Source organism: Mobula hypostoma, chromosome 6 (genome assembly GCF_963921235.1).
Source record: "Mobula hypostoma chromosome 6, sMobHyp1.1, whole genome shotgun sequence".
In the NCBI taxonomy this organism is placed as follows: Eukaryota; Metazoa; Chordata; class Chondrichthyes; order Myliobatiformes; family Myliobatidae; genus Mobula; species Mobula hypostoma.
The window spans coordinates 163,653,065-163,680,442 of NC_086102.1; the positions used below are offsets into that span (position 1 = coordinate 163,653,065).

Genomic DNA, 27,378 nt, shown 5'->3' on the forward strand with positions numbered 1-27,378 from the left:
CATATCATGTCAGCACTTGTACTATTTCACAAAATTTGCAAGTTGTGAATTCAATTCAAGATTTTGAGGGAGAAAAAAGTACTTTTTGAATATGACATCACAGGATAATGGCAAACCAGGAATATTAAGAACAGTTTAATATTTCATCAAAAGTAAAACAAAGTAAGCAGATTGGAACATCGTAGAATTCTGAATTTCATTATTGAGCGAAATGAAACAAATACATTGCATTTTTAAAATTTAATTGGTGAAATGCTCTTCGGTGCCTCACAGAAGCATTAGTTTGCATCCTTTCAGCTGTTGAGATGATGAATATTTAGGTTTCAAACCTTGAGGCCATTTCAACTGTATTTCCATTTGACCAAATTGAGTATTTCTGGTAGTTACTGACAGTGTAATTGGCTTATGATGCGGGAATGATCTTTATTTCTATGGCACTGCTTACCATGTAGCTGCTGAAATCATGGCTTGTCATGTTGCCACATCCCTACCACAGCGAGCGTTACCATTTGCTTCTGCCATCAGCTGTAGTTTCCATCATGTCATGATTGGTTTTCATAACCCTACTAAAACCCTTAAAGCTGTGGTTCTCAGGAGGAGGCTGAGATGATTTATCAGTTTGGCATTCTGGCTGAGCATGTTTGTGAATGTTTCGGTCTTGTCTTTATCTCTTCCTGCTGGGCCCTGCCATTGAGAATGGGATGTTCTCATTAGCTGTTTAATTGCCTGTCACTTCTTAACTGGATGTGGTAGGATTGCAGAGCTTTGATCTGTCCATTCACTACAAAATTGCTTAGCTTGATCTATTGTAAGTTTTGCTGCGTTGGAGTTTCACTGATGGTACATCATTGTCAGGAATACCCAATACCACAATTAGCATCTAAGTTCCTTGTTGATCCTTTGGCTTGATGGCAGTGATGAAGCAGGAGACTTGCCAGCCCTTGGCTTTACATTTTTGTTTGCTGCTGCTCCGGATCCACATCATCTCATGGGTGCCCAAATTTGAACTGCTATATCTGTTCTGAATCTTCCATCTATCCCAGTGGTCCCCAACCACTGGGCCTCAAAGCATGTGCTACTGGGCCGTGAGGAAACGATATGCCTTGGCGATATGAAACGATATGAGTCAGCAGCACCTTTCCTCATTCCTTGTCACGCCCACTGTTGAACTTGAATGCACGCGAGGTCATTAGTCGGTCATTAACCTACAACTACCCAATGAGTAAAAAAAAACAAACGTCGCTTGCGAGTTTCTTTGGAAGAGGTGGTAGGGGACATAAAAGGCCTAACAATGATGGTAACACAGAGACAGCTGAGGCCGAGACTGCAAAAAAAAAAGCTTCCTTCTACATAAAATATGGCTTTATTGCGACCGGTGACTCGCATGCTCCAAGCCCCCTGTGTGTGATATGTGGAGACAAGCTGTCTAATGAGGCAATGAAGCTCTCAAAACTGCTTCGGCACCTTGAGTCCAAGCACCCTGCACTTAAAGACAAACCTGTTGAGTTTTTTGAGCAGAAAAAACGTGAGCAAGCGGGACAGAAGCAAGTGCTGACAGCCACCACCTCCACAAATGCTGCTGCTCTGAGAGCGTCGTACTTAGTGGCTGGCCGTATTGCTAAGGCTAAGAAGCCTTTCACTGTCGGTGAAGAATTGATTCTGCCTGCTGTCAAGGATGTGCCACGAACTGTTGGGAGAAGCTGCAGCTAACAAGATGGCACAGATTTCTCTTTCAGCTACCACAGTTTCAAGGAGAATCGATGACATAGCGGAGGACATCGAAGCACAACTGTTGGAACAGCTTAACGAGTCACCATGGTATGCTATCCAGGTCGACGAGTCTACCGATGTCACGACAAGGCAATACTGCTGGTTTATGTGCAATTATATATTTCAAGACGATGTGCACGAGGATATGTTGTGTGCTCTGCTGCTGCCAACTAACACAACTGGGGCAGAACTGTTCAAGTCTTTGAATGACTACATGTCAGACAAACTGGACTGGTCATTCTTGGAATATGCACAGACAGGGCTGCAGCTACGACTGGACGGCTGTCTGGTTTCACTACCCAAGTGAAAGAGGTTGCTCCTGAATGCCAGTCTACACACCCTGTCATACACAGGGAAATGCTGGCTAGCCGAAAAATGTCACCTGATCTTAACAGCGTATTGAGTGATGTCGTTGAAGTTATCAAACACATCAAAGCAAAAGCCCTTAACTCACGTCTGTTTGAGCAGCTTTGCGAGGAAATGGATGCAGAGCACAAACGCCTTCTTTTACACACTGAAGTCAGGTGGCTATCAAGGGGGAGAGCCCTGGCCAGTGTTTTTGTGTTAAGAGAGCAGCGACAGAGATTTCTTTCAGGAAAAAAGTCACCACTGGCAGCACACTTCAGTGACGAGGAGTGGATAGCAAAACTTGCTTATCTGTGTGACATCTTCAGCCTGCTCAATTAACTCAATTTGTCACTTCAGGGGAGAATGACAACTGTCTTCAAGTTGGCAGATAAAGTATCTGCTTTCAAAGCCAAACTGGAACTGTGGGGATGACGAGTGGACAGGGGCATATTTGACATGTTCCCAACATTAGCTGGGGTTTTGGGAGAGACTGAGGCTGCACCGTCCTTCTCACAGCTGGTGCACGATCACCTATCTTCGGTGTCTACAGAATTCGAGTGTTACTTCCCAACCGCAAATGACCAAAGACGTGCAAAAGAATGGGTCTGTGACCCATTTGTGAATGTCCCCGGTGAATCATCCATGTCAGCGCGGGAAGAAGATCAACTCCTCGAGCTTGCACATGACGGTGGGCTGAAAAGTATGTTTGACATAACATCTCTGCCGGCATTCTGGATCAAAGTCAAGGCTGAATACCCTGAGATGGCCATGAAAGCACTGAAAACGTTGCTTCCATTTCCAACATCATATCTCTGCGAAGCGGGGTTTTCTGCAATGACTCCCATCACTCCTCGATGGGACTGTCTTGTTGCAGGGAAACAAGCCCTGGGCTCCCACTGATTCAGCAATATTGGTGTGTTGCAATAATTTTATATGTTCATATGAGGAAAATATGCACTGTGTGTTTAATATTCAAACGTTACTTAAAATGTTATGATACTATTGACTTATAAGTGACTTATCACTATATTCATGCGAGGAAAATATGTGCTGTGTGTTTAATATTAAATTCATTAGATAAACCCTTTTAGAAAGGAAATTGAGAGTATTAGCTACTTATAAGTGACACAGTTGACTTATCACCTATATTCCGGTCGTGATTAACACCCGTTGGCCCATCCGCAAGAATATAGTCAATATTAAACTGGTCCACAGTGCAAAAAAGGTTGGGGACCCCTGATCTATCCCGTTCCACTGTTGGGCAGCAAGATACGAAATGCTGGCATTCTTAGTTTGTTGCTTCATGGTAGTGTTATCTCTCCATATGTTTTATAAATCAGTGCAAGTCGGTGGCTGCCTTTCCAAATAGCGTATTAAATTCATTCATTAAGGGGGCTTGAATGCTATCACCTCTTATAAAGTCAAATCAAGCAACATAGGTGACAGCAGGGCCTCACTTCCAGGTGAGCTCAATGTCTTCTGTGGTCGTTTTGACCATGAAAACATGGAGGAATCATTACGAACTCCCACAGCCCCCGATGATCCTGTGATTTGAGGCTCATGTGCGAGCATCCTTCAGGAGAGTGAATCCAGAAAAAGCAGACAGGGTACCTGGCCAAGTACTACAGACCTGTGCTGATCAACTGGCTGGATTGGTCAGTGAGATCTTTAACACTTGCTTCGATAGTCTTAAGATACCCACCTCCTTCAAGCAGACTTCATTTATACCAGTGCCAAAAAAGAACATGGTAATCTGCCTCAATGACTATTGTCCAGTAGCCCTTGCATCCACAGTAATGAAGTGTTTTGAGGCAACTCCTGCCTGAGAACAACAGGTCCACAACAGATGTCATCTCATTGGCTTTTCACTCAACTCTGGAACATCTGGACAGTAAGGATGCTCTTTATCGACTACAACTCAGCATTCAGTACTGTAACTAATCAGTAAGCTTCATGACCTTAGCCTCAATGCTTCCTTGTGTAATTGGTACTGCTTTTCCTCACTTGCAGACCCGCAGTCAGTTAGCATTGGCAACAACATATCCTCCACAATCTCCATCAGCACAGGTGCACCACAAAACTGTGTACTTAGCCCCCTGCTCTACACACTTCACGCTTTTATGATGGTGTGGCTAAGCACAGCTCCAATACCATTTTCAAGTTTGCTGATGACATCACTGTAGTTGGCCGAATCAAAGGTGGTGATGAATCAGCATATAAGAGGGAGATTGAAAATTTGTTTGTTCACAACACCAACCTCTTTTCAATGTCAGGAAGATGAAGGAGCTTATTAATGACTTCAGGAGGAGAAGAGCAGATATCCATGAGTCAGTCCTCATCAGAGGGTTCAGCAACTTCAAATTCCTTGGTGTTATTATTTTGGAGGACCTCTCCCAGGCCCAGCACAGCACGTAAGTGCAATTACAATGAAAGACGGCAGCACCTCTACTTAGGAGTTTGTGAAGGTTCTTCATCTCATGTAAACTTCTATTGATGTGTGGTGGAGAGTATATATAGACTGACTGCAGCACTGCCTGGTATGGAAGCACCAATGATCTTGAATGGAAAATCCTACAAAAAGTAGTGGATAGGGCCCAGTCTATTACAGGTAAAGCCCTTCCCTCACCATTGAACACATCAGCATGGAGTGTTGTCGCAGGGAAGCAGCATCCTTAATCAGGGACCCCCACCACTCAGGACATGCTCTCTTCTCGTTGCTGCCATCAGGAAGAAGGTACAGGAGCCTCAGGACTCACCACTACCAGGTTCAGGAACAGGCTCTTGAACCAAAGGGAATAACTTCACTCAAGTTCACTTGCTCCATCACTGAAATATTTCCACAACCTATGGATTCACTTTCAAGGACACTTCATCTCATGTTCTCAATATTTATTGCTTATTTATTTGTCGTTGCTGTTTGTTGTTCTTTACACATGGTTGAACGCCCAGTTGGTGCAGTCTTTCATTGATTCTATTAATTATTTCCACTAGCATCTCATTTCATTTACTGACCACCCTTGGCGCAAAAGTTGCCTCTCAAGGTTCATGTTAAGTCTCTTCCCTCTAACCTTAAACCTATGCCTCTAGTTGTTAACTGTGGGGAACATTGCATGCCTCCAGTCTGAGAAGCAAGTCGTCGCCATCACCCTTTGCTTCTTGCTATGAAGCCAATTGTGAGATGCTAGAAATGTCATGGGCAGATACTTGCTGACAGTAGCAGTGGTTGGTTCTATTGACTTTCAAGGATAAGCATGTCCCTAAAATATGGCTGATAGGGGATATGTAGAAGTAGCTAGATTTTTGAACATCCTGGGAAGGTGATTTGATAATCTTGTGAAAGTAGGTCGTTACTTAGAACTTCTGCGTCAGAACTGTTTATTGCCACATCATCCCATGCCTGAATGTTATCTGGGTCTTATTGGATGTGGCTTTGGACTGCTTTAAATACCTGAAATGTGTACATAAAACTGAACACATTCTTGGACTTTAACAATCTTCCTCCATCCTGAAGTTGTAGCTAAAGATGTTTGGACATCCTGTCCTGGGTTTGAAGTGATTGGCCTCTTAGCAATCACTGCAGACTTTCTTTTCATTAGGTATGATTCATAGAAGCGTATTCTCCTTAACTTTAATTTGGGCTTCTTTGTGAATAGCGCCTGTTGTGTTTTTTTTTGCTAGGCCAACTACTTTTCATTTTGAATTTGGTTCTTTTGTCCTTTTTTATGCCAAGGCTGCAAAATGATTGAATGTTGTTTAGGAACTTAATGCTGATTAAGTGAAGTTTGGTACCATTGACTTTCTTTTCCCATAGTTCTGGTTGAGTTAATTTTAGCCTAGTAATTGACTGGTTTGTCCTGCTTTTTATGGATATTCAACTTAATTAGCTATTCTATTAGCTTGCTATTAATTCATGAATAGGAATACTGGGTTTGTTTTTAAAATTCCTTGATGCGTTGAGCAGACACTGCAGTTGGAAGAAGGGGTGAGTTTACTGGAAAGGACTGTTTAGCAGAAAAACTAGTACTCATTTTTTTTTCCCAAAGTTAAATTCTTTCAAAATTTGTTTATGAATGATTTGTATAACTTAAGCAATTATTCAGCTGCAAAGCATGCATCTTAAATGATTTCATAAAAATAAATCCAGTGCAGTTAAAAGTGATTCTAAACTTTCTTCTTTCAGAACTTCGTCAAAGGAAGTCAGCTCAAGTACCATCTACTCCACCAAACCTCAGTCAGGGAAATCCGCAAACCATGCCGATTGCCACACCTGGCATACAAAGTACATCAGCTCCTGGTGGCCCGCCAGAAAAGACTGCTCATTCAGCTTCACATACACCTGTACTATCGAAGCGAGCAATGCCTCCAACTACCCCAGTTCCAGTAATGGGTAAACAAAACACTTGGCTTCAATTATGGTTTTAATGTCATTGTGGGTTACCAATAAAATCGTTTATATATAAATGAAGGACATTTTATTTTCAATGCTTTCAGTGATAGTTATCTGATAAATGAAACTTCCATATTTAATTAGTCATTAGTCATTCACAGCTGGCGTCTCATATCTTTATAGACCCAGACTAAGCTTATTAAAATGTTACATAGCTACTGTTTAAATGGCAGTAAAAGTTCATCGGCAAATTGGTAAGCTGCTTTAGCTTCCTGTGCTTTTTTACAAAAATGAACAGTTTTGTATGAACATGTTGTAGGTAGTTATTTTTGCTCACTGAATTCATGAACTGTTCTTGTACTTTTCCTTTATGTTTTCCACATCATTCAACAGACCTTAAATCAATTAAAAACAAAAATGTTGAACCACTGGGCTTCCATATGGTTGTAAATTAATAACCAGCAGGTATCTGAGGGCTTGCCAAGATTTGCAAAATTGACCAGTCATCTTGCAATAATTACTCTTGATGTTTAATTACATTAATTACTCTTGGCCTGAGTTACAGGAAAATTGTTAGGCCAGTTTCAGGAGGAATTCAAATGCTTAAGTTGCTAAATTGTACTTCCTTGTGAAACTGTTTCGCATCTGGCAAAAACTTAAAACAATGATAAATGTTTGTGTTTATGCACTGCAGAACATTGCATTTCCTTATGAGTATTCCTAATGTATGGGATTTTGGGAAGATAATTGGCGATACTGTATCCTATTGCTGTGTAAACTTCCTAAATTGCAAGATATCAAATTTATTAAACTCTATATAAATGTTAAGGCTTATTTAACTATAAAATAACTTGCTGAATTATTATTAATTTACCCCATTCCTAAAGCAGGGAGTTATGAGAATGAAAAGCTAAAACTAGATACACAGATAAAACTTAAAAAAATCTTGAACAAAGTTTTTTTTTGGTTTAGTTAAATGGATATTTTCATCAATGTGGATCAAACAAGATTTTTAGATTAAGATTACTGTTCTCCAGCCCTGCATTAATCTTATTTCTTCTTAATTGTAGGGCTTCACCCTCCAGGTCCACCCCTAGCAAGACCGATCCTCCCTCGCGATCGAGGAGCAATTGATAGAGTTATTGAATATTTGGTTGGTGATGGCCCACAGAACAGGTGAATGTGAAGAATTATTTGAATACATGGGGTATTGGTAGCATTATGTTACAGTACATAAAGTAGGAACACAGTTTTCATCAAACAGGTTTCAATTCAGCCTTGCTCATCTTTTAAGGGCAATTGCACATCTGAAATAATTATTAATAACTTTTTGTGGCTTATATTTACTTTTAATCTTTACAGATATGCACTTATTTGTCAGCAGTGTTTTTCTCATAATGGCATGGCTTTAAGAGAAGAATTCGAATATGTTGGTAAGAAATAATGCAATGAACTGCAAATTTTCAAAATCGTGTGGGTTTGTTATAAATATTCTTTTACTACTGTTGATAGTTAAGACAGGTTGAAGAAATCATTTAACAAAATAATTTTTTTCTGAAGAACATTCTATAGGTAATTTGTCTTTTTGTGATTATGTGTCCTCTACCCTCAACATTTTGGAGACACACTGGCCAGAAACCTAATTTACATAACTGCTGAAATACGTGGCTAAAAAGTTAGGTCAAAAATAGACTATTCTATGGCATGTGACTTGCCTCCAGGCTCATTTACCTTTTGTAAATAGTGAAAGGACTTGAGTCGGAAATGTGACAAGTGTCATGAACCCCGTAACGGGAATAAAGAACTAGCAGAGATGGAAAACACTTTGGAGTCCCGTATTGCTATAAACTAATAATATTTATTAGTAGCTACGCAATACAATAATATAAATGTAAATAAACAGGTTAGAAATGATTTTTATATATATATATATATATATATATGTATGTGTGTGTGTGTCTGTATGTATGTGTGTGTGTGTCTGTATATGTGTGTGTGTGTGTGTCTGTATATGTGTGTGTGTGTGTGTCTGTATATGTGTGTGTGTGTCTGTATATATGTGTGTGTGTGTCTGTATATATGTGTGTGTGTGTGTCTGTGTATGTGTGTGTGTGTGTCTGTGTATATGTCTGTGTGTGTGTGTGTCTGTGTATATGTCTGTGTGTGTGTGTGTCTGTGTATATGTCTGTGTGTGTGTGTGTCTGTATGTATATGTCTGTGTGTGTGTGTCTATGTGTATATGTCTGTGTGTGTGTGTGTGTCTATGTGTATATGTCTGTGTGTGTGTGTCTGTATGTATATGTCTGTGTGTGTGTGTCTGTATGTATATGTCTGTGTGTGTGTGTCTGTATGTATATGTCTGTGTGTATGTGTCTGTATGTATATGTCTGTGTGTATGTGTCTGTATGTATATGTGTGTATATGTCTGTATATATATGTATGTGTATATATGTATGTGTGTATGTATATCAGTAAGTGTGGAAATATATGTATGAAAAACCAAGCTGCTTTAAGTCTAGGGGTAAAAAAATAGTCTTACGATGATGAGTAAAGTTCAGTTCAGTTCTCAGTTCAGTTCATGGTATTGAGTTGAGTAGTGATGGAGAGAGAGGGAGAGATTTGAGTTTTCAGGTGAGCTGACGCCGTCGATCTTCTCCTTGTCCTCCGAAATCCTTTAAAAGTCACTGAATATGACTTTAACAAAGGGGGCTGGTTTTCTGTGGTGGAGGTATCCCCCAGGCAAGGGTGGACACATGGACAATTCCCCACCAGTCAACCCTTTTCCTCTTTCCACTGCAAGAGCGATGGATCGATACACCTGATCTATCCTCCAAAACCCACTTTTTCTGCAGGCACAACAATGCTCATTCAGTGTCCAGAACATGTGTCTGAGGTCTGTATCATCTGACCTCCTATTTTATCTTCCCGTACTGAGCATCAGCTGTCATTCAAATAATCCCTCCTTCCTTTGTTTCTAAAGAAATGCAAGCAGGCAAAATTCCTCGAAAAAAGTGTCAACAACCTGCCTTCGGTCACCATAGCAACTTTCGAGCTGCTCGGTGCTGTCTCTCTCCAATTCAGCAGACATCTAAAAGTTAACCAGTTCTTAAAGTGACAGTCCAACAGTTAGTCTTTGTCTCTCTCTTTTACAAACAAGCTATAATGGTAAATAACACTCTCTCTCTCTCTCTTCACAAGCACAGTTAATAGGGGTACTTCAGGATCCCCTCACACAAGAATATTCTTAGGTGATAAACACAAGTCTGCAGATGCTGGAAATCCAAAGCAGCACTTGGCCTGAAACAGCAACTGTGTATTCATTTCTGTAGATGCTGCCTGACTTGCTGAGTTCCTCCAGCGTTTTGTGTGTAAATATCTTTAAGTTGCCTTGATGAATGCATTTTCAATAGTTTGCAAAAAGCTTCACTCCAACCATCTACCATCCTAAACATCTACCTGTTCCACAACTGACTAACCATAGCTGGATTGTGTACCACGTACAAAATGACCTGAAGAACTTGGATGCATTTAAATCAAACATTTGGATGAAGTGGGAGTGAAGTCTCTAGGCTGAATTGCCTATCTTCACTGTAAAAGATTCAATGCAGATTGTGAGAAAAGGACATTTGGCCTTAATACTCAACAAGTCCTCAAAACTGATTTTGTGTAAACACTGGAAATGTAAAGTAAATAAATGGCTGTGTGTGAGTCAGTGTTTCCTCAGAACATCTGTTTCCCTGAGGTTTACCTTGTTGTATTACAAGAACATGATTTACTATTTTTAAGGACTATGAAATGGCTATTGGCCAATTATCTTTAGCAACCTTGCCTTAATCATAATCAAATAACTGCCAATTATTCCCAGCCAATTTTACTTCATTTTTTTATTGGATGTGTACATTACTAACAATGCTGGTATTCATTGTCTATTTCTAAGTGCCCCTGAGCTGAGGTGGCATTTAAGAGTTCTAGGAGAAATCAAGTGAGTTTTTACACCAATTACAACTGCCACTTTAAAAAAAAAATCCACATTTCTTTCAATTTATTTCAAAATTTAGATTAAAGCTGTTGGATTGGAACTGCTGCCTCTGGATCACTGATTTGGAACTCTGGCTGAAAAAACTTTGCTTATCCTTTGTTCATGTTTGAAATTGTGCTAACTATTGCTGGAAATTGAAATATGGAACCATTATATCTGAGCCTGTTTACAGCTTTATCCAGTACATACAAGCAAACAGTCTAATAGAATTGCAAGAATGCAAGTTTTTCCTCTGCCTAACCCAGGGTTTTGAGACCCAGGGCTCTGTCACGCAAAGCAGTTCAGCAGATTGAGTATTAAATGTGGAATTTTATTTGCTTTGAGACTCTACCATCTGCTAGTCTTCAGGGGTGCTAGTTATATCGCCTGAACTTGAACTCTTCTCTAAATAAGATTTTACAAATGGGTAACATGAGCAAATTTGATTCTAAACTACACCATTGTAACTTTATTTTACATGCACCACATTTTTTGAAAAATGTAAGGAGCTCTGTTTATACGGATGAGTATGCAGATGAAAGATCTCAGCCAATACGCTGTGTCCCTTTAAATCACAGCCCATTTGCTTGATATTCTACTATTATCCTAATCAAATATTGTTGAGGAATGTATGGATAATTAAGACAAAAATATTAATCTGTTCTAAATAATTCTATTTCTTTATACATTACCACTTTCACGTAAGCTCCAGTGTGCAGTATTTTTAGATACCATCATGCAAATATGAAAGACCTATTTTTACTTTCAATAGTTTTGTGAAACTATTTTGTAGTTTCCTACAAAGGACTGTGAGGACTGCTGAGAGGATCATTGGGGTCTGTCTTCCATCCAGCAGAGATATTTATCAGGATCACTGAGTATGCATGGCCCTTAGCATTGTCAATGATCCCTCCCATCCATTCAACAATCTCTTTAACCCCCCACTACCACCACATCAGGCAGGAGTTATTGTAGCATGAGGACAAGAACTGTTAGGGTGTGAGACTACTGAGCTCCCTGTCTCAACCCAGCCTACCAGTCAACCTTGACGCTTTGCAATTCGCCTACTGGAGCAAAAGGTCAACGGCAGATGCCATCTCTCTGTTCCTACATTCCTCCTGAGAACACCTGGAGAATAAAGATGCATATGTAAGTCTCCTTTTCATTGACTACAGCTCTGCCTTTAATACCATCGTTCCAAATAAACTGATTCCTAAGCTCCGGAACCTGGGCCTTAGCACTCAGATCTGCAGCTGGATCTTCAACTTCCTCATAGACAGGACCCAGGCTGTAAAAATAGGGGACAAACTCTCCTCTACAATCACTCTGAGCACCAGTGCCCACAAGGCTGTGTACTCGGCCCCCTGCTGTACTCACTGTACACCCATGATTGTGTAGCCAAGTTTCCATCGAACTCAATATATAAGTTTGCTGATGACACCACAATTGTAGGCCGTATCTTGGGTAATGATGAGTCTGAGTACAGAGAGGAAATTAAGAACCTGGTGATATGGTGCGAAAACAATTGCTGATGACACCACAATTGTAGGCCGTATCTTGGGTAATGATGAGTCTGAGTACAGAGAGGAAATTAAGAACCTGGTGATATGGTGCGAAAACAGTATCCTATCCCTCAACATCAGCAAGTCGAAGGAATTGGTTGTTGACTTCTTTCCAACTGTGCTAAGACTGCTCAACGGATCCTAACCCGGACCTAGGCCGCATCCTCCAAATATCCGGACCTGCCTCGGTTTTGTTTGCACTACCTTCTTTCCATTTTTCTATTTTCTATTTATGATTTATAATTTAAATTTTTACTGTTTGCTATCGATTTGTAATCCAGGGAGCCGGAAGTGCAGAATCAAATATCGCTGTGATGATTCTACGTTCTGGTATCAATTGTTTGGCGACAATGAAGTATAAAGTAAGGAGTAGCGGACCACACGACCCCATTTACATCGGTGGTGCGCAAGTGGAACAGGTCAAAAGCCTTAAGTTCCTCTGGGTCAATATCACAAATGACCTGACTTGGTCCAACCAAGCAGAGTCCACTGCCAAGAAGGTCCACCAGCACCTTTACTTCCTGAGAAAGCTAAAGAAATTTGGCCTGTCCCCTAAAACACTCACTAATTTTTATAGGTGCACTGTAGAAAACATTCTTCTAGGGTGCATCACAACCTGGTATGGAAATTGTCCTGGCCAAGATCGGATGAAGCTGCAGAAGATCGTGAACACAGCCCAGCACATCACACAAACCAATCTTCCGTCCTTGGACTCACTTTACACCGCACGCTGTTGGAGCAGTGCTACCAGGATAATCAAGGACACGACCCACCCAGCCAACACACTTTTCGTCCCTCTTCCCTCCGGGAGAAGGCTCAAGAGCTTGAAGACTCATACGGCCAGATTTGGGAACAGCTGCTTTCCAACTGTGATAAGACTGCTGAGCGGATCCTGACCCAGATCTGGGCCGTACCCTCCAAATATCCAGACCTGCCTCTCAGTTTTTTTGCACTACCTTACTTTCCCTTTTCTATTTTCTGTTTATGATTTATAATTTAAATTTTTACTATTTACTATCGATTTGTACTTCAGGGAGCGCGAAGCGCAGAATCAAATATCGCTGTGATGATTATAGATAGATAGCTATACTTTATTGATCCTGAGGGAAATTGTACGCTCTAGTATCAATTGTTTGGCGACAATAAAGTAAAGGTCTCATCAGGTATGAAGCATCAGTAGCATTGTACTGTTTACTTTTAATATTTATGTCACAAATGCACCTTATTATTAATGTACTGGTGGTAATATTACTTTGTGTGATGTGTGTTAGTTATATGTACTGTGTTGTGCAGCTTGGTCTGGATGAATGTTGTTTCATTTGGCCGTGTACACGTGTACGGTTGAATGGCATTGAACTTGAACTTCTGACAAAATAATAAAGTAGTTCCTTAACTTAAGCATGGGTCAAACCTGTCTGATATTAAGTAGCTTTTTGATGTGATGTTGTCCCCAATATTTTGTACACAATAGACTTTGCAATATAGACAGTTAACACAATGCTAATGTGTTTTCTGTAAATTTGTCACGTTATTCACAGTAATGTTAAACTGTATGTCAGTGCAGTCACTCTCCCCACCCCTCACCTGGTTATTATTCTATGTTCTGACTTTTACATGGTTATATTGTTTGTCTGTAATTCTGTCATTTTACAAAGGTGAGCGACCTGAGTACACAGTTATTTGGATGAAAGTACACAGTTCTGTTGTCATCAATGAAACAATGTTGAAGACCATTACCACATTTTGATAACTTGTGGACTCATATTAGGCCTACTCTTGAGATGTCAGTTTTCTAGGGTGGCATGTGTGAAGACATTTCTCGAGTGGAACCTTGGATAACTGGGTAAAATTCTCTGTCACAGTTAATGCAGGATTTCTTCTACTTGCTCTTGATATGGAGGTTCTTTTGAGCATTACCTCTTAATGCAGCAAATTTTTTTTTCCTCTTCATGTGGGATCTCCTCTGTGGAGAAAACATCACAGGTCCAATTACACATTCTTTTGCGCATCTTTAAAGTTAATACACTATGACAAGTAGTTTTAAATGAGGTCAGTGGAAAGAGGAAAATTGCAAAGGAAATCTAAGGTCTATAACTGTCCGTTATTGAGAGTCCATTTCTTTGTTTCCATAACTAATTTAATGGAGTTACTAAATTATTTTTCGCAAGAAACAGCAGCAAAAAATCTGTTCCTTTTTCAACAGGAATATGTAATTTTTAAGAATCAGTATTAATTTCGCCATTTCATTAAATTGTTTTGGAAGGGATGACAACTTCTGCCTCTCCCAGCTGTTTGAACTTCTACTGCTGCATATTTAGGCAATTGATAGGTTTCTAGATATGGGTTGGAAAAAGAATCGCCTACATTCTATGGAGCTTATTAATCAGTTCCATGATTTATCAGTATCTTTCCATGAATGACTCAGATTATGAGGAAATTGCTTAAGTGTACTAGCTTTGACACAGTAACATAGAAAACATAGAAAATAGGTGCAGGAGTAGGCCATTCGACCCTTTGACCAACCAACACCGTTTACTAATGACAAAGATGATACAAATTTCTTTCATTATAGTCACATTTCTAGGAATAATAACCAAATTATCAGTTTTGATATTATTTGAAGAATGCGTTTTGGCTAGGATGTTTTTGAAAAGCACCTATACTGTCAGTCAGTTTTATTGAATCTTTTATATCCATCAGACGGAAGTCTATCCTAAGTGAAGGCACTTGGAACAATGATGCTGTATGCACTATTTCAGCCTACTGACAATGAAGTAAAAATATCTGTGTTAAAATGTATCCCCTGAGCTTTCCTTTTTTTGGTCTGACTATTCTCAGTTCATAGTTTCTTTCTAAAATTTGGCCAGTGACTATTAATCCACATTTACTTTAGATTCTCAATCTGGAACATGCAATATAGTGAAATCCTTATTCATGCTTCAACTTCTATACATAACTCCTTGTTCCTAGTGTTTCGTAAACTGACAGGTATTTGGATAATCTGAAATGTTTATTTCTATTGCCTTACTCACCTGTCTCCCTCTGACCTATATTGCCTACTGGTTAAACAGCACCTTGATATTTGAAAGTCTCCTCCTCTTCAAATTTCCCATGGGCATTGATGACCATCTTCAACTGCCAATGCTGAAATTTCCCCTCTACCTCTTCATTATTCTTTCTTCCTAAACCAAGCGTTTCTGCTCTAATATAGTCAGTATTTGTTACTGATCCTGTGAAACAGTCAGGGTGGAGTGTATTGGCATATGCACAAGTGCCATAGAAAACTTGTAGCAGCGGCATCACAAGCACATAGCAACAGTGATGAATTGCTCTGATAAACGTGTTTTTGCAAAATGTGCCTTTTTTAATATTTTATTTTTATTCAGACATATAGCACAGTAACAGGACCCAGGGGTAAGCCCACGTGATCATGGGGAGACGTACAAGCTCCTCAGAGTGGTGGAATTGAACCTGGGTTACTGGCACCGTAATAACATTGTGCTAATTACTGTGCTTCCCCCTTTTGGCTTTCTGGTGCTAAAACTAGCCTATTATAATAGCATCATATCAGGTTTACAATATTGACAATGTTATTTGATTCCACAGTTTATAGAAACATGCTTAGAGTAAGGATACTCTCACTGGTAGTGATGCTGGGATTGTAATTTATAAGTTCAACTATTGTAAGGACGAGAAAATTTTTGAAGCTCTTGAGAAGGGTAAGGACTTTGAGAATGCCTTGCTAGATGCAATGTTTGTATTTTTGAGATTTTGAGGAGGGGCTGGTTTACAGACAATAGAATTTGTACCAAATTTTACTTCGCAGATCCTTATTTCTAACATCCATTCACCAACATAGATTCATGTTCCCTGCTGTTTAGCTGCCATCACCACACACTGTTCCTGCAGTCCTTTCGAAAAGGCTAATTCATGGTTGTATGTTAGTGGTTGTGAACAAGCAGCAAACACTGAGTCCTCCTTGCGTCATAATAGCCGTAATCTTTGTATCAAGCTCTGGCAAAACAGGAGTTCCATCATTTGGAGCTTTCCATTAAATTCTTTGTTTATATGCTGTAATTCCGAACACTCAAGGTCCTAATGTATTTTGTACACTTCTGTGGCGTTAACTGATTTGAGATATCCCTGTAAGGTGTTTTTTAAAAAAAATACCATGAATGTGTTTGGATGCATAAAATGCACTATTTTTGTTTTCTTCACTAGCGTTTAGATGTGCATACTGTTTCTTTCTTAATCCGGCACGGAAAACAAGACCTCAGGCTCCAAGACTTCCAGAATTCAACTTTGAGAAAAGAGCATCATCTAATTTACCAGCCTCCGTTAGCTCTCCAACTGCGGTACATGATGATAAGACTGAAAATGGTAAGCACTTAAAAGCAGTTGAAAGCATATTTCAAAGGTTATCAATGAATGAAGTGCATGTTACTCAATATTCAAGGCTATGTAAAATTGCAATATTCCTCTTTGTGCTATACTTTGCAAGTATTTAGCTTTTCTAAAACAGCACTGAGACTGCTATAAATGTATGTTTTTATTAACTTATATGTAATGCTTATAATTTTAAGTCAATGACAGGCAAAGACTCTGATATTAAATCTGTAAAGGTTAAGAACGCTCTGTTAGACTGCTTTGTTGGAAAGAGAAACTTAATATTTTGATTCAGTGACCCTCTGTCAGAATTGGAAAAGTAAGACAACAGTTAGTTCTCTTTCCCAGTTCTGATTAAAGGTACATGACTCAATGGTGATTGTTCCTCCTTCCACAGGAGTTGCCTAACCTGCAGAGTGTTTCCAGCATTTACTATGTTTATTTTAGGTTTCCAACTTTTGTAGTTTTTGTTTGGGGGGGGGTGGATTTTCAATGACAAAGACAAAAGACCAAATGAGCATCTTCTATGCCATTGTGGGGGTGTGAAGTCGCTGCATCCTTCATTTCAAATTATTTTTGGTATGTGACTTGGTATAGTTTTGCAAGCTTAGTAAACAAAAGTAGTGTGATACCTGGGGTTTTATAAGAATGGTATCTCTTGCATGAGAAATTTCAAACTGAGAAGAAAATGGGAGAGCCAAATTAGAAAGGTGGTTTGTTGCACCATGAAATACTACTGAAATATCAACGCAATTGTAATGTTTAAAGGATCACTTAATTTTGTCTGCAGTAAGCTCCCACAGATAATGGTGAAATGTGTATAAAATATTGTGATTTTTAAATAAGAATTAAGGGATTAATGTTGGTCATGGCTTGAGACAGGCAGAACCCAATTAAATATTTTATCTCAGATGAGACCACAGATCCTTTAGTGTTGCACACATACTAATAGAGAGGGAATGTTCTTGAACCCTCTGGAAGGACATCACTACAGAGCCACATCTGATAAAGGTGAGATTGTGTATCATGCATTCAGATGGGATGGTATGTGATCTAAATGGCTTAGGTAGGTAAATTATTAGTGTTACGTTGAGTTGAGCGAGCAATTCTTGTACCATTCTGACTTGATTTTTAAACTCCAGATGCGCAATTCATTGGAATTATGGTAACAGGTGTATTCTATGGGAGTGTGAGATATACTATACATTTTCTAAATCCTGTCACTTAAAAACAAAATTGATATTTAGGTCTTTTTTTTCCCATTGTGGCATTACATTGAAAGGATATAATTTTTCCTAAACCTACATCATTGGCCCATTCTTTCTGATGAGACTACTTAAATTTTGAGATGCGGTGCTTTGTAATATCAGCAGAATGTTATAATTTCACATACAGTGGTTTAAAAGTGATATTTTTCTGTAGCTTTTTTAAGTGTTTTCAAGCAAGATCTATTAGTGGTGTAGATGCATTTCAGTGGAAATTTACATCTAGTCAGTGTTTCAAACAGAGTTGTAGCCAGCTTTTTACTTGGTCCACTTTGTTTCCTGCAACTCCCTCTACATTTCTTGTGTAGATCTTTCACAGTTGAATAGCTAAAAGTTGTAAATTTTAATAAGATTGTATATTCCATGGCATTAGTGTGAGTTGTATATTAACTTCTCAATTATGACATCTCTATTAATGTGGTTAAGTTTTGCATCAAACATTCCGTTCTGCCATTCTTTCAAAGGCCTTGCACGTGAAAGAGTGGTATTGGGTTAAAAAGAAACTGTACTTATCCCAGAGGGGGGAAAAATGGCCAAGTAAAATAAATCCTCACCTTGGAAAATTATTAAATAACCAGTGATCTGAAACTGAGTGAATCCAAAAATACTAGAACTTAACCAGGTAAGAATGAATAATGACCAAACAATGGAACCTGAGATCTTTGTTTTACAAATGTAAGTAACCACAAAATTAACTAGTCGTCTTGCTTAAAAATGCTGTTTTTAAGAAAACTAAGTATCTTTTATTCTCATTAAGTGTATGTATCTGGAATTGTCATTTTTTTCAATTTACACAGTTCAAGATGGGCTGCATAAATGTTTATTTAATAGATTTATTTTCTGCAGTTCTGTCAGGGCCCTGGGCCTGTGGAAGTTTACCCTTTTACCCTAGTGTTAGGAAATACAACTTCTGTTCTGAGAGAAAAGGAAAAGCATTAACAGACAATATTACAATGAATTATGTACCATGATGATCAGGAGTTCCAAGTCCTGGAAAGAAATTGCAAGAGGAGGAGCTTCATTGTGGTAGATGCAGTCTTATGTCTTCAGAAGGACTGAACAATCAGGACATGCTAAGTTATTAACTTCAAACTTCATAATCACTCAGAGTTGAACTGCACGTGCATGTAACGAGAGCTGTATAACTATCTCCTTTTACCTTGGGCCTCAGACTTATTATTCCTGCTGAGGACCACTTGCTGGAGGTCCAGGATGCCAAGTTCTACAAAGAAGGGATCTGTATGCTCCATGACCGCTGGACTAAGTGTGTAAATGTAGGAGGGGACTATGTTGAAAAATAAATGTGCTAGGTTTTCTAATATTGACTCCTTCTACCCTAGGCCATGAACTTATCAATCACCTCTCGTAATGTTGTCTAGAATATTGCTTTTGGAGAGGTAATATGTTTGCCATTATTGCAGAGGGCAAGGTTTACGTTTGGGGGGTCATTTTGTATCTGTGCCTCTCATGGTTTTCACAAGGACTGAAAATACTGTGAAAACAAAGACTGCAGGGTGCAGATTACTTAACTGGGAAGAAAGGAACTAAGTTACTTGCAACTTCCACAAGGTTCAAAGTTTAAAGTACATTTATTATAGAAGTGCATATATACTATATACAACCATGAGATTCGTCTCTTTACAGGCAGCCACAAAATAAAGAAAGCCAATAGAACCCAATGTGCAGGGAAAAACCCACAATTCATGCTAACAACAAAAATAAGCAAATAACATCCAGAACTGAAGTTCATGAAAGTGAGTCCACAGCCACGAAGTTGATCATCGCTGCATCTGATTCAGGGGCCCATTAGTTGCAGGCCATGGCCTCAGTTCATCGCACAGGGATCGTCCATCACCTCTGGCCCCGACAACCTGACCATTTCAGTCTGGTCCAGCACTTAAATTGTCCAAACCACAGGTTGTTCTTCGCTGCTTCAATGCACTTTTGGGCTTTTGCCCCACCACCTTGATTTGGCCCATTCCCGAACTTTCCAATTCAGCCCGATGCTTAAATCAATCACACCTCATATTGTTCCTTGCTCTTGGACCTGGGCTCTGCAGCTTCGATATACCAAGTTATTTTTCTTTTTAATGCTCGTCTGTATTGGTAAGTTGTCTGATGTTTTTGCATCAATCCTGTGATGACTATGTGCCAATCCAAATTACCTGTGGCACAAAGGGTAGAAGCAGCAACCATTCAGGAATGGACACCTAATTAATTCATATTATTTAACTAATTTTTCATATTTTAGAACCATGTGAGGAAGCTGGAGATCAAAGTGTTACATCAATTCATAATATTAAACAAGATGAGGATGGAAAAGAAGAATCTACTCCTTTGGAGGTTCAGCTGAGACATGACCAAGAAGTGGAACATGACGATCAACCAAAAGAAAGTGAAATGGATATTGAAATGAGTAAGGATGAAGAATGTGCTATTAATACGCAATAGCAAAGTTGCCTATAACTTGGCATGTAGCAAGAGATATAATATACGATCCATAACATACCAATTGATTGTGCCAGATTACCATACAATAGGCTATACTGATTAGGCAAAAAAGAGTGGAAAGTTTAACTGTTGTCAGTAGTAGTAAATGTAACAGTCTTTCTGAAGAAAAGATCTAAAAAAGCTCAATGTACTATTCTTTTGTAATAAATCTGTAAATCGTCTATGGTATTAAATAGCAAAGGCTGCTTCATTGCAATGCCATTCATTGTCAGATCGCAATACCATTTAGTTGTTGGATATTGGAATGTGCAATATCCTACAAAATTGAATCATTAGAATCCAATCATAATTTAAAATTGGTTGACCCTTTAAACCCTTTACACTTCAGGATTTGACACAAGATGCACTTGGATTGGAGTCATTATGTTTTAAAGACAGGTTAATTTATAAGGCTTTAAAATCTTGCAAGTTTGAAACTAGATTAGATAAAAGTGTTTAAATGAAAACTGTGTCTGTATTATAAAGATGTTTACAGTCAGCAATGAAAAACTAGCTTTTATATTTTTAAATGTGAAATGGGATAGTAGAATTAGCTAGTCCTTTGTATATTTAATATTTAAAGATAAATTTATTTGGATGATGTGTTCTTTGTCAGTAGAGGTTAAATTTGCTTGCCGTTGTAAAGGAGGTAAAATGCAGATTTTTCTGCGCTGTAAATGAGCCATTGTTGTATTACAGCAACTAATGGTCCAAAGATACTCTGGTACTTTCTGGTGTGGCTGCACTTTGTTATAAGCTGCCAATTCAAAAATGTGTGCTGTGCTTTGATACTTTGAAAGCTAAATAAATTATAGTTATTGCATCAACTAAGTGTTAATACTGAAATATTGCTTTGCTTCATATATTTTAAAAAATTATCATAGTGCTTTACAAAAAGTGAGGTGTTGTCTCCTCCATATACACTTTCAACTCTTTCTGAAACAAATTTATTTGATCTTCTAGAGTATAATTTGTCTTGATTTAAAACAAATGGGCAATATTCTTCAAATCGGCTATTAAACTTGAACACTTGAGTACATTTATCTGAATGGCTACTGCTTAGTACTAATGTATAATTATTTATTTATTTTTGTTCTATTTATGAGCTGCTAAGAGCTGTTTTGGCATGAAGATTTTCAAAAGCTCCATTAAAGCTATGCTTTGTTTCAGTGATTGAATTTGGCTTTCCTATTAGAAAGCTTTAAGCTAAATCACTATATTTATATTTTTGAAAACATTTTTTATTCATTGCTGTTGTAATGTGAAGAAAAACTGGCTGTTTTCATGTGTATAAAGTGTCCATACTTTGAGACAAACCATAACCGCTGTCTCAATCCAAACAGTGGGCATTTGAGAGCTTGTAGATTCTACAGGATCAATATCCTTGTTTAAATATAATATCAGGTGATCAAGTATTACATTTCAAAGTTGTGATATTGAGAAATTAATAATCTGCCTTTGGTAAAATGGTCTAATATATTTTACATATATGAATGAAATTTTAATGTAGTATCCGTCCCCTCCTCTCTCCTAGCCCCTTCCAAGAAAAATGTTTATTACAATTTCTCAGGTCTGTTGTGCTTGCAGTAATAATGACTCAGATTTCTCTGCTTTAGAACCACAAAACTGAGTCACACAATGAGACTCATTGAAACAAAGATTTTAATACATGTGGCAATGAAGTGATAATGCTGAAGTTGTTGTGAGCTGCAATTTCCAAATGTCTCTAACAGAATCAAGGGAAGTTGCTTTCACTCACGTGAAATTTTTTTATGAATTATACATAACCAAATGCCCTTAATGTAATGCATTTTTTGTTTGAGGTGTAGGGGAGTTTATAATGGTTTATTAAGATGAAATTACCGTTTAGCAAGCTTGCTAGCCCCAAGATTTCACTTGTATTAATTGTAATTACCTTGCACATTTCAAAACATATTAGATTTTAAAATTAAAATGCTTTTCTATTTCAGCTTCTACCTTAATTATTTGTCTATTTTAATCTTCAGCTAACACTTTGAAAATATTTAAAGAGTTAATTAAACACTTGTCCTTTTTGCTTCCTGGCTTGCTGTTTGTGAGTTCTTTAATGTGATTGGCTGCTCAGTCACTTTTCTAATCCAGTTGCTGGACACCTGGAATAAATTTGAATTTTATACTTGACCACATTTAAAATCTGCACACAGATTGCTAGACTTTTTGTGACCTGCTTTCTTCAAATTCAGCAGCTGCAATGAGAACTGACCAAATTCAGGGTCAGTATATGTGGGTAAATATAGAAAATTTGGCTCTTTTGTCTAATAATGGCTTTTTCTGTGGAATAAAGGTATCTGGTTGGCATCTATCCTTGGATAATTATCTTAAACTGCCACAGACTGTGCTGAAGATATTCCCATGGTGCTTTTTAAGTGGGAAGTTCAAACCATCTGTTTTTCTTGCATATTTTTACTTGACTACTTCCGAGGCATTACTGTAGGTTTGCTGTCACTTTTAAACCAGATGGGTAAAAGGTGGGGAGCTCTTGTTCACAAAAGGGCAATAGTAAGCTAGAAGGATTTATAATGGAAGAGGCGCAGTCGACGTTTCAGGCCGAGACCCTTCGTCAGGACTAACTGAAGGAAGAGTGAGTAAGGGATTTGAAAGCTGGAGGGGGAGATGCAAAATGATAGGAGAAGACAGGAGGGGGAGGGATAGAGCCGAGAGCTGGACAGGTGATAGGCAAAAGGGGATACGAGAGGATCATGGGACAGGAGGCCCAGGGAGAAAAACGGGGGGGGGGGGTGACCCAGAGGATGGGCAAGAGGTATATTCAGAGGGACAGAGGGAGAAAAAGGAGAGTGAGAGAAAGAATGTGTGCATAAAAAGGAGTAACAGCTGGGGTACGAGGGGGAGGTGGGGCCTAGCAGAAGTTAGAGAAGTCAATGTTCATGCCATCAGGTTGGAGGCTACCCAGACGGAATATAAGGTGTTGTTCCTCCAACCTGAGTGTGGCTTCATCTTTACAGTAGAGGAGGCCGTGGATAGACATGTCAGAATGGGAATGGGATGTGGAATTAAAATGTGTGGCCACTGGGAGATCCTGCTTTCTCTGGCGGACAGAGCGTAGATGTTCAGCAAAGCGGTCTCCCAGTCTGCGTCGGGTCTCACCAATATATAAAAGGCCACATCGGGAGCACCGGACGCAGTATATCACCCCAGTCGACTCACAGGTGAAGTGATGCCTCACCTGGAAGGACTGTTTGGGGCCCTGAATGGTGGTAAGGGAGGAAGTGTAAGGGCATGTGTAGCACTTGTTCCGCTTACACGGATAAGTGCCAGGAGGGAGATCAGTGGGGAGGGATGGGGGGGACGAATGGACAAGGGAGTTGTGTAGGGAGCTAATTCCAGACCTAATCAGTTCCCCTCTACCACCACTCTGCTCCGTCTAGCGGAATTAGTCCTTACTCTTAATAATTTCTCCTTTTGCTCCTCCCATTTCCTCCAAACTAAAGGTGTAGCTAAGGGCACCCGTATGGGTCCTAGCTATGCCTGCCTTTTTGTTGGGTTTGTGGAACAATCTATGTTCCGTGCCTATTCTGGTATCTGTCCCCCACTTTTCCTTCGCTATATCGACGACTGCATTGGCGCTGCTTCCTGCACGCATGCAGAACTCGTTGACTTTATTAACTTTGCCTTCAACTTTCACCCTGCCCTCAAGTTTACCTGGTCTATTTCCGACACCTCCCTCCCCTTTCTAGATCTTTCTGTCTCTGTCTCTGGAGACAGCTTATCCACTGATATCTACTATAAGCCTACTGACTCTCACAGCTATCTGGACTATTCCTCTTCTCACCTGTCTCTTGCAAAAACGCCATCCCCTTCTCGCAATTCCTCCGTCTCCGCTGCATCTGCTCTCAGGATGAGGCTTTTCATTCTAGGACGAGGGAGATGTCTTCATTTTTTAAAGAAAGGGGCTTCCCTTCCTCCACTATCAACTCTGCTCTTAAACGCATTTCCTCCATTTCACGTACATCTGCTCTCACTCCATCCTCCCACCACCCGACTAGGAATAGGGTTCCCCTGGTCCTCACCTACCACCCCACCAGCCTCCGGGTCCAACATATTATTCTCCGTAACTTCCGCCACCTCCAACGGGTTCCCACCACTAAGCACATCTTTCCCTCCCCACCTCTCTCTGCATTCCACAGTGATCCCTCCCTACACAACTCCCTTGTCCATTCGTCCCCCCCATCCCTCCCCACTGATCTCCCTCCTGGCACTTATCCGTGTAAGCGGAACAAGTGCTACACATGCCCCTACACTTCCTCCCTTACCACCATTCAGGGCCCCAAACAGTCCTTCCAGGTGAGGCATCACTTCACCTGTGAGTCGACTGGGGTGATATACTGCGTCCGGTGCTCCTGATGTGGCCTTTTATATATTGGTGAGACCCGACGCAGACTGGGAGACCGCTTTGCTGAACATTTACGCTCTGTCCGCCAGAGAAAGCAGGATTTCCCAGTGGCCACACATTTTAATTCCACATCCCATTCCCATTCTGACATGTCTATCCACGGCCTCCTCTACTGTAAAGATGAAGCCACACTCAGGTTGGAGGAACAACACCTTATATTCCGTCTGGGTAGCCTCCAACCTGATGGCATGAACATTGACTTCTCTAACTTCCACTAGGCCCCACCTCCCCCTCGTACCCCAGCTGTTACTCCTTTTTATGCACACATTCTTTCTCTCACTCTCCTTTTTCTCCCTCTGTCCCTCTGAATATACCTCTTGCCCATCCTCTGGGTCACCCCCCCCCGTCTTTCTCCCTGGGCCTCCTGTCCCATGATCCTCTCGTATCCCCTTTTGCCTATCACCTGTCCAGCTCTCGGCTCTATCCCTCCCCCTCCTGTCTTCTCCTATCATTTTGCATCTCCCCCTCCCCCTCCAGCTTTCAAATCCCTTACTCACTCTTCCTTCAGTTAGTCCTGACGAAGGGTCTCGGCCTGAAACATCGACTGCGCCTCTTCCTATAGATGCTGCTTGGCCTGCTGCGTTCACCAGCAACTTTGATGTATGTTGCTTGAATTTCCAGCATCTGCAGAATTCCTGTTGTTTAGGATTTATAATGATATGATTGCAGTTTTTAACTATTATAAGTTAGTTTTTACATTCCAGATAATTTAAAAAAGGCTTTCTATTGCGGTGGAATTAGTTTGGCAACATTACATATTGCTGCAGCTTGGAATTTCACCCGCAGTGGTATTTCCCTGAGACCTGGGAATTATTACAACTTGTTTTATTAACATTGTAAAAGAATCTGGTGTTTAATTTTGGTCTTCAATACTACAAAAACATAGTAGTAGGCCACCTGGTTCTTCAAGCCTGCTCTCCCATATCACTCAATATGATCAATGCTGATCTACTCCAGGCCTGAACTCCTCAATACCAAATACCCATAGCCCTCAATCCCTGATCTTTCAGTGATTTATCTATCTCCAGTTTAAAAACTCTTAATGAGCTATGCACCACAATTCTTTGGGGTAGAGAATCTCAGACCTCAGTTTTATAAAAGATTAGCTCCTTATCTTGAAACTCTTGTCTGCTTATTAGAGACTCTCACTAGTGAAAACATCTTGACATCTATCTAGTCCTACCCCTGAATATCACGTGTCTCATTAAGTTCATCTTTTGTTCTTCTAAGCCTCAGACTGCCTCTCATGATGGGGTAAACCTTTCATTAGCATGGGGGAAATTCTTTTGGACTGTCTCTATTGCTATGGTATCCTTTTGCAGGTAAGGGGATTGAAACTATACACAGTGGTCCAGGTGTGGCCTCACCCATACCTTGTAAAATTGTAATAAAATTTCCCTGTTTCTAAGTTCCAAACCCTTTGCAATAAAAAGCCAACATGCCATTTGCTGTGTTAGATATTTGTACTTGCTATTTTTGATACATACACAATGAGCCCCTAAATTCCTTTAAACTTTACTCATTTTAGTTTCTTTCCATTTAGATTCCTCTTATCTCAAAGTGCATGAACACACACTTTCTCGCATTAAACATTTGCCACATTTTTACCTGTTCACACTATCTATATCTGTGGCACAGCAACGTGCCCTTTCACCTGTTTTCCCAAGAACCCTAATTACTTTGCATATTTAATTAAGCATATTGCTTTTTCATTTTTTAAACTTGTATTTCCATTCCTACCAGCCTCTGTAAAAGGATCTTGATGTAAGTGAAATTTAGATTATGGCCTTCAGGAATGTTTCTGAGGGGGCTGTCTACTTTGTATTACGTACTTCCCATATCAGCTAATGTGGCATCACCTATTTTGGGGTGAAACAGCATTTGAACTTTAGTTTTCTTTGTTATAGCACAACATCTTCTGATGTCTGAATAAACTTGCCTACTTGTGTGGAACTTTAATGGTTATGAGCAATTAATTATAATTAATCTCCAATGATTTAATATTTTCTTCATAGCTGAAGCGGTAGAAACTTAGTCTTATTTCAAGCATTGCATCCAGGAATATAATATGTGCAAAACAATTATCCTTGCTTTAGCCCTTCTTTTCTTCTGCACTTTAATTGGAAAATGATGACAGATACCTAAATAATGAAATTTCTATGTCTAATTTCAACATTTTAATTACAGTACTGTATGCCCCTGTAGTGTATTATGGTTTACCTATGTTTATAATTTACTGATTCGATTAAATATCTGTTCTCTGCATATTTACAGTGCCTATAAAATGTATTCACCCCTCTTGGAAGTTTGCATGTTTTATTGCTTTACAGCATTGATTCACTGGATTTAATTTGGCTTTTTTGACACTGATCAATAGAAAAACAGATCTCTATAAAGTGATCTAAATTATTACAAATATAAAACAAAATAATTGATTGCATAAGTATTCATCCCCTTCAAGTCAGTATTTAGTAGATGCACCTTTGGCAGCAATTATAGCCTTGAGTCTGATAGGTTTCTATCAGCTTTGCACATCTGGACACTGTAATTTTTCCCCATTCTTCTTTACAAAACGGCTCAAGTTCGGTCAGATTGCATGGGGATCATGAATGAATAGCCCTTTTCAAGTCCAGCCACAGAAGGTCTGGACTCTTGACATGACCACTCCAGGACATTAGCTTGGTTGCTTTTAAGCCATTCCT

General features: G+C 39.5%; 1 protein-coding gene across 3 annotated transcripts in view; it reads left to right on the plus strand.

The window, feature by feature from the left end:
- LOC134348551 (endoplasmic reticulum junction formation protein lunapark-A-like) overlaps positions 1-22,151 on the plus strand; it is an 89,297-nt gene extending 67,146 nt beyond the window's left edge. For all 3 annotated transcript variants that reach the window (XM_063052106.1, XM_063052108.1, XM_063052107.1), the window contains exons 10-14: positions 6,299-6,505; positions 7,576-7,681; positions 7,868-7,938; positions 16,307-16,465; positions 19,988-22,151. In XM_063052106.1, the coding sequence (XP_062908176.1) occupies positions 6,299-6,505; positions 7,576-7,681; positions 7,868-7,938; positions 16,307-16,465; positions 19,988-20,187 (743 nt within the window). In that variant the 3' untranslated portion in view covers positions 20,188-22,151. The remainder of the gene's footprint in view (positions 1-6,298; positions 6,506-7,575; positions 7,682-7,867; positions 7,939-16,306; positions 16,466-19,987) is intronic.
- Positions 22,152-27,378: the final 5,227 nt, after the last annotated feature.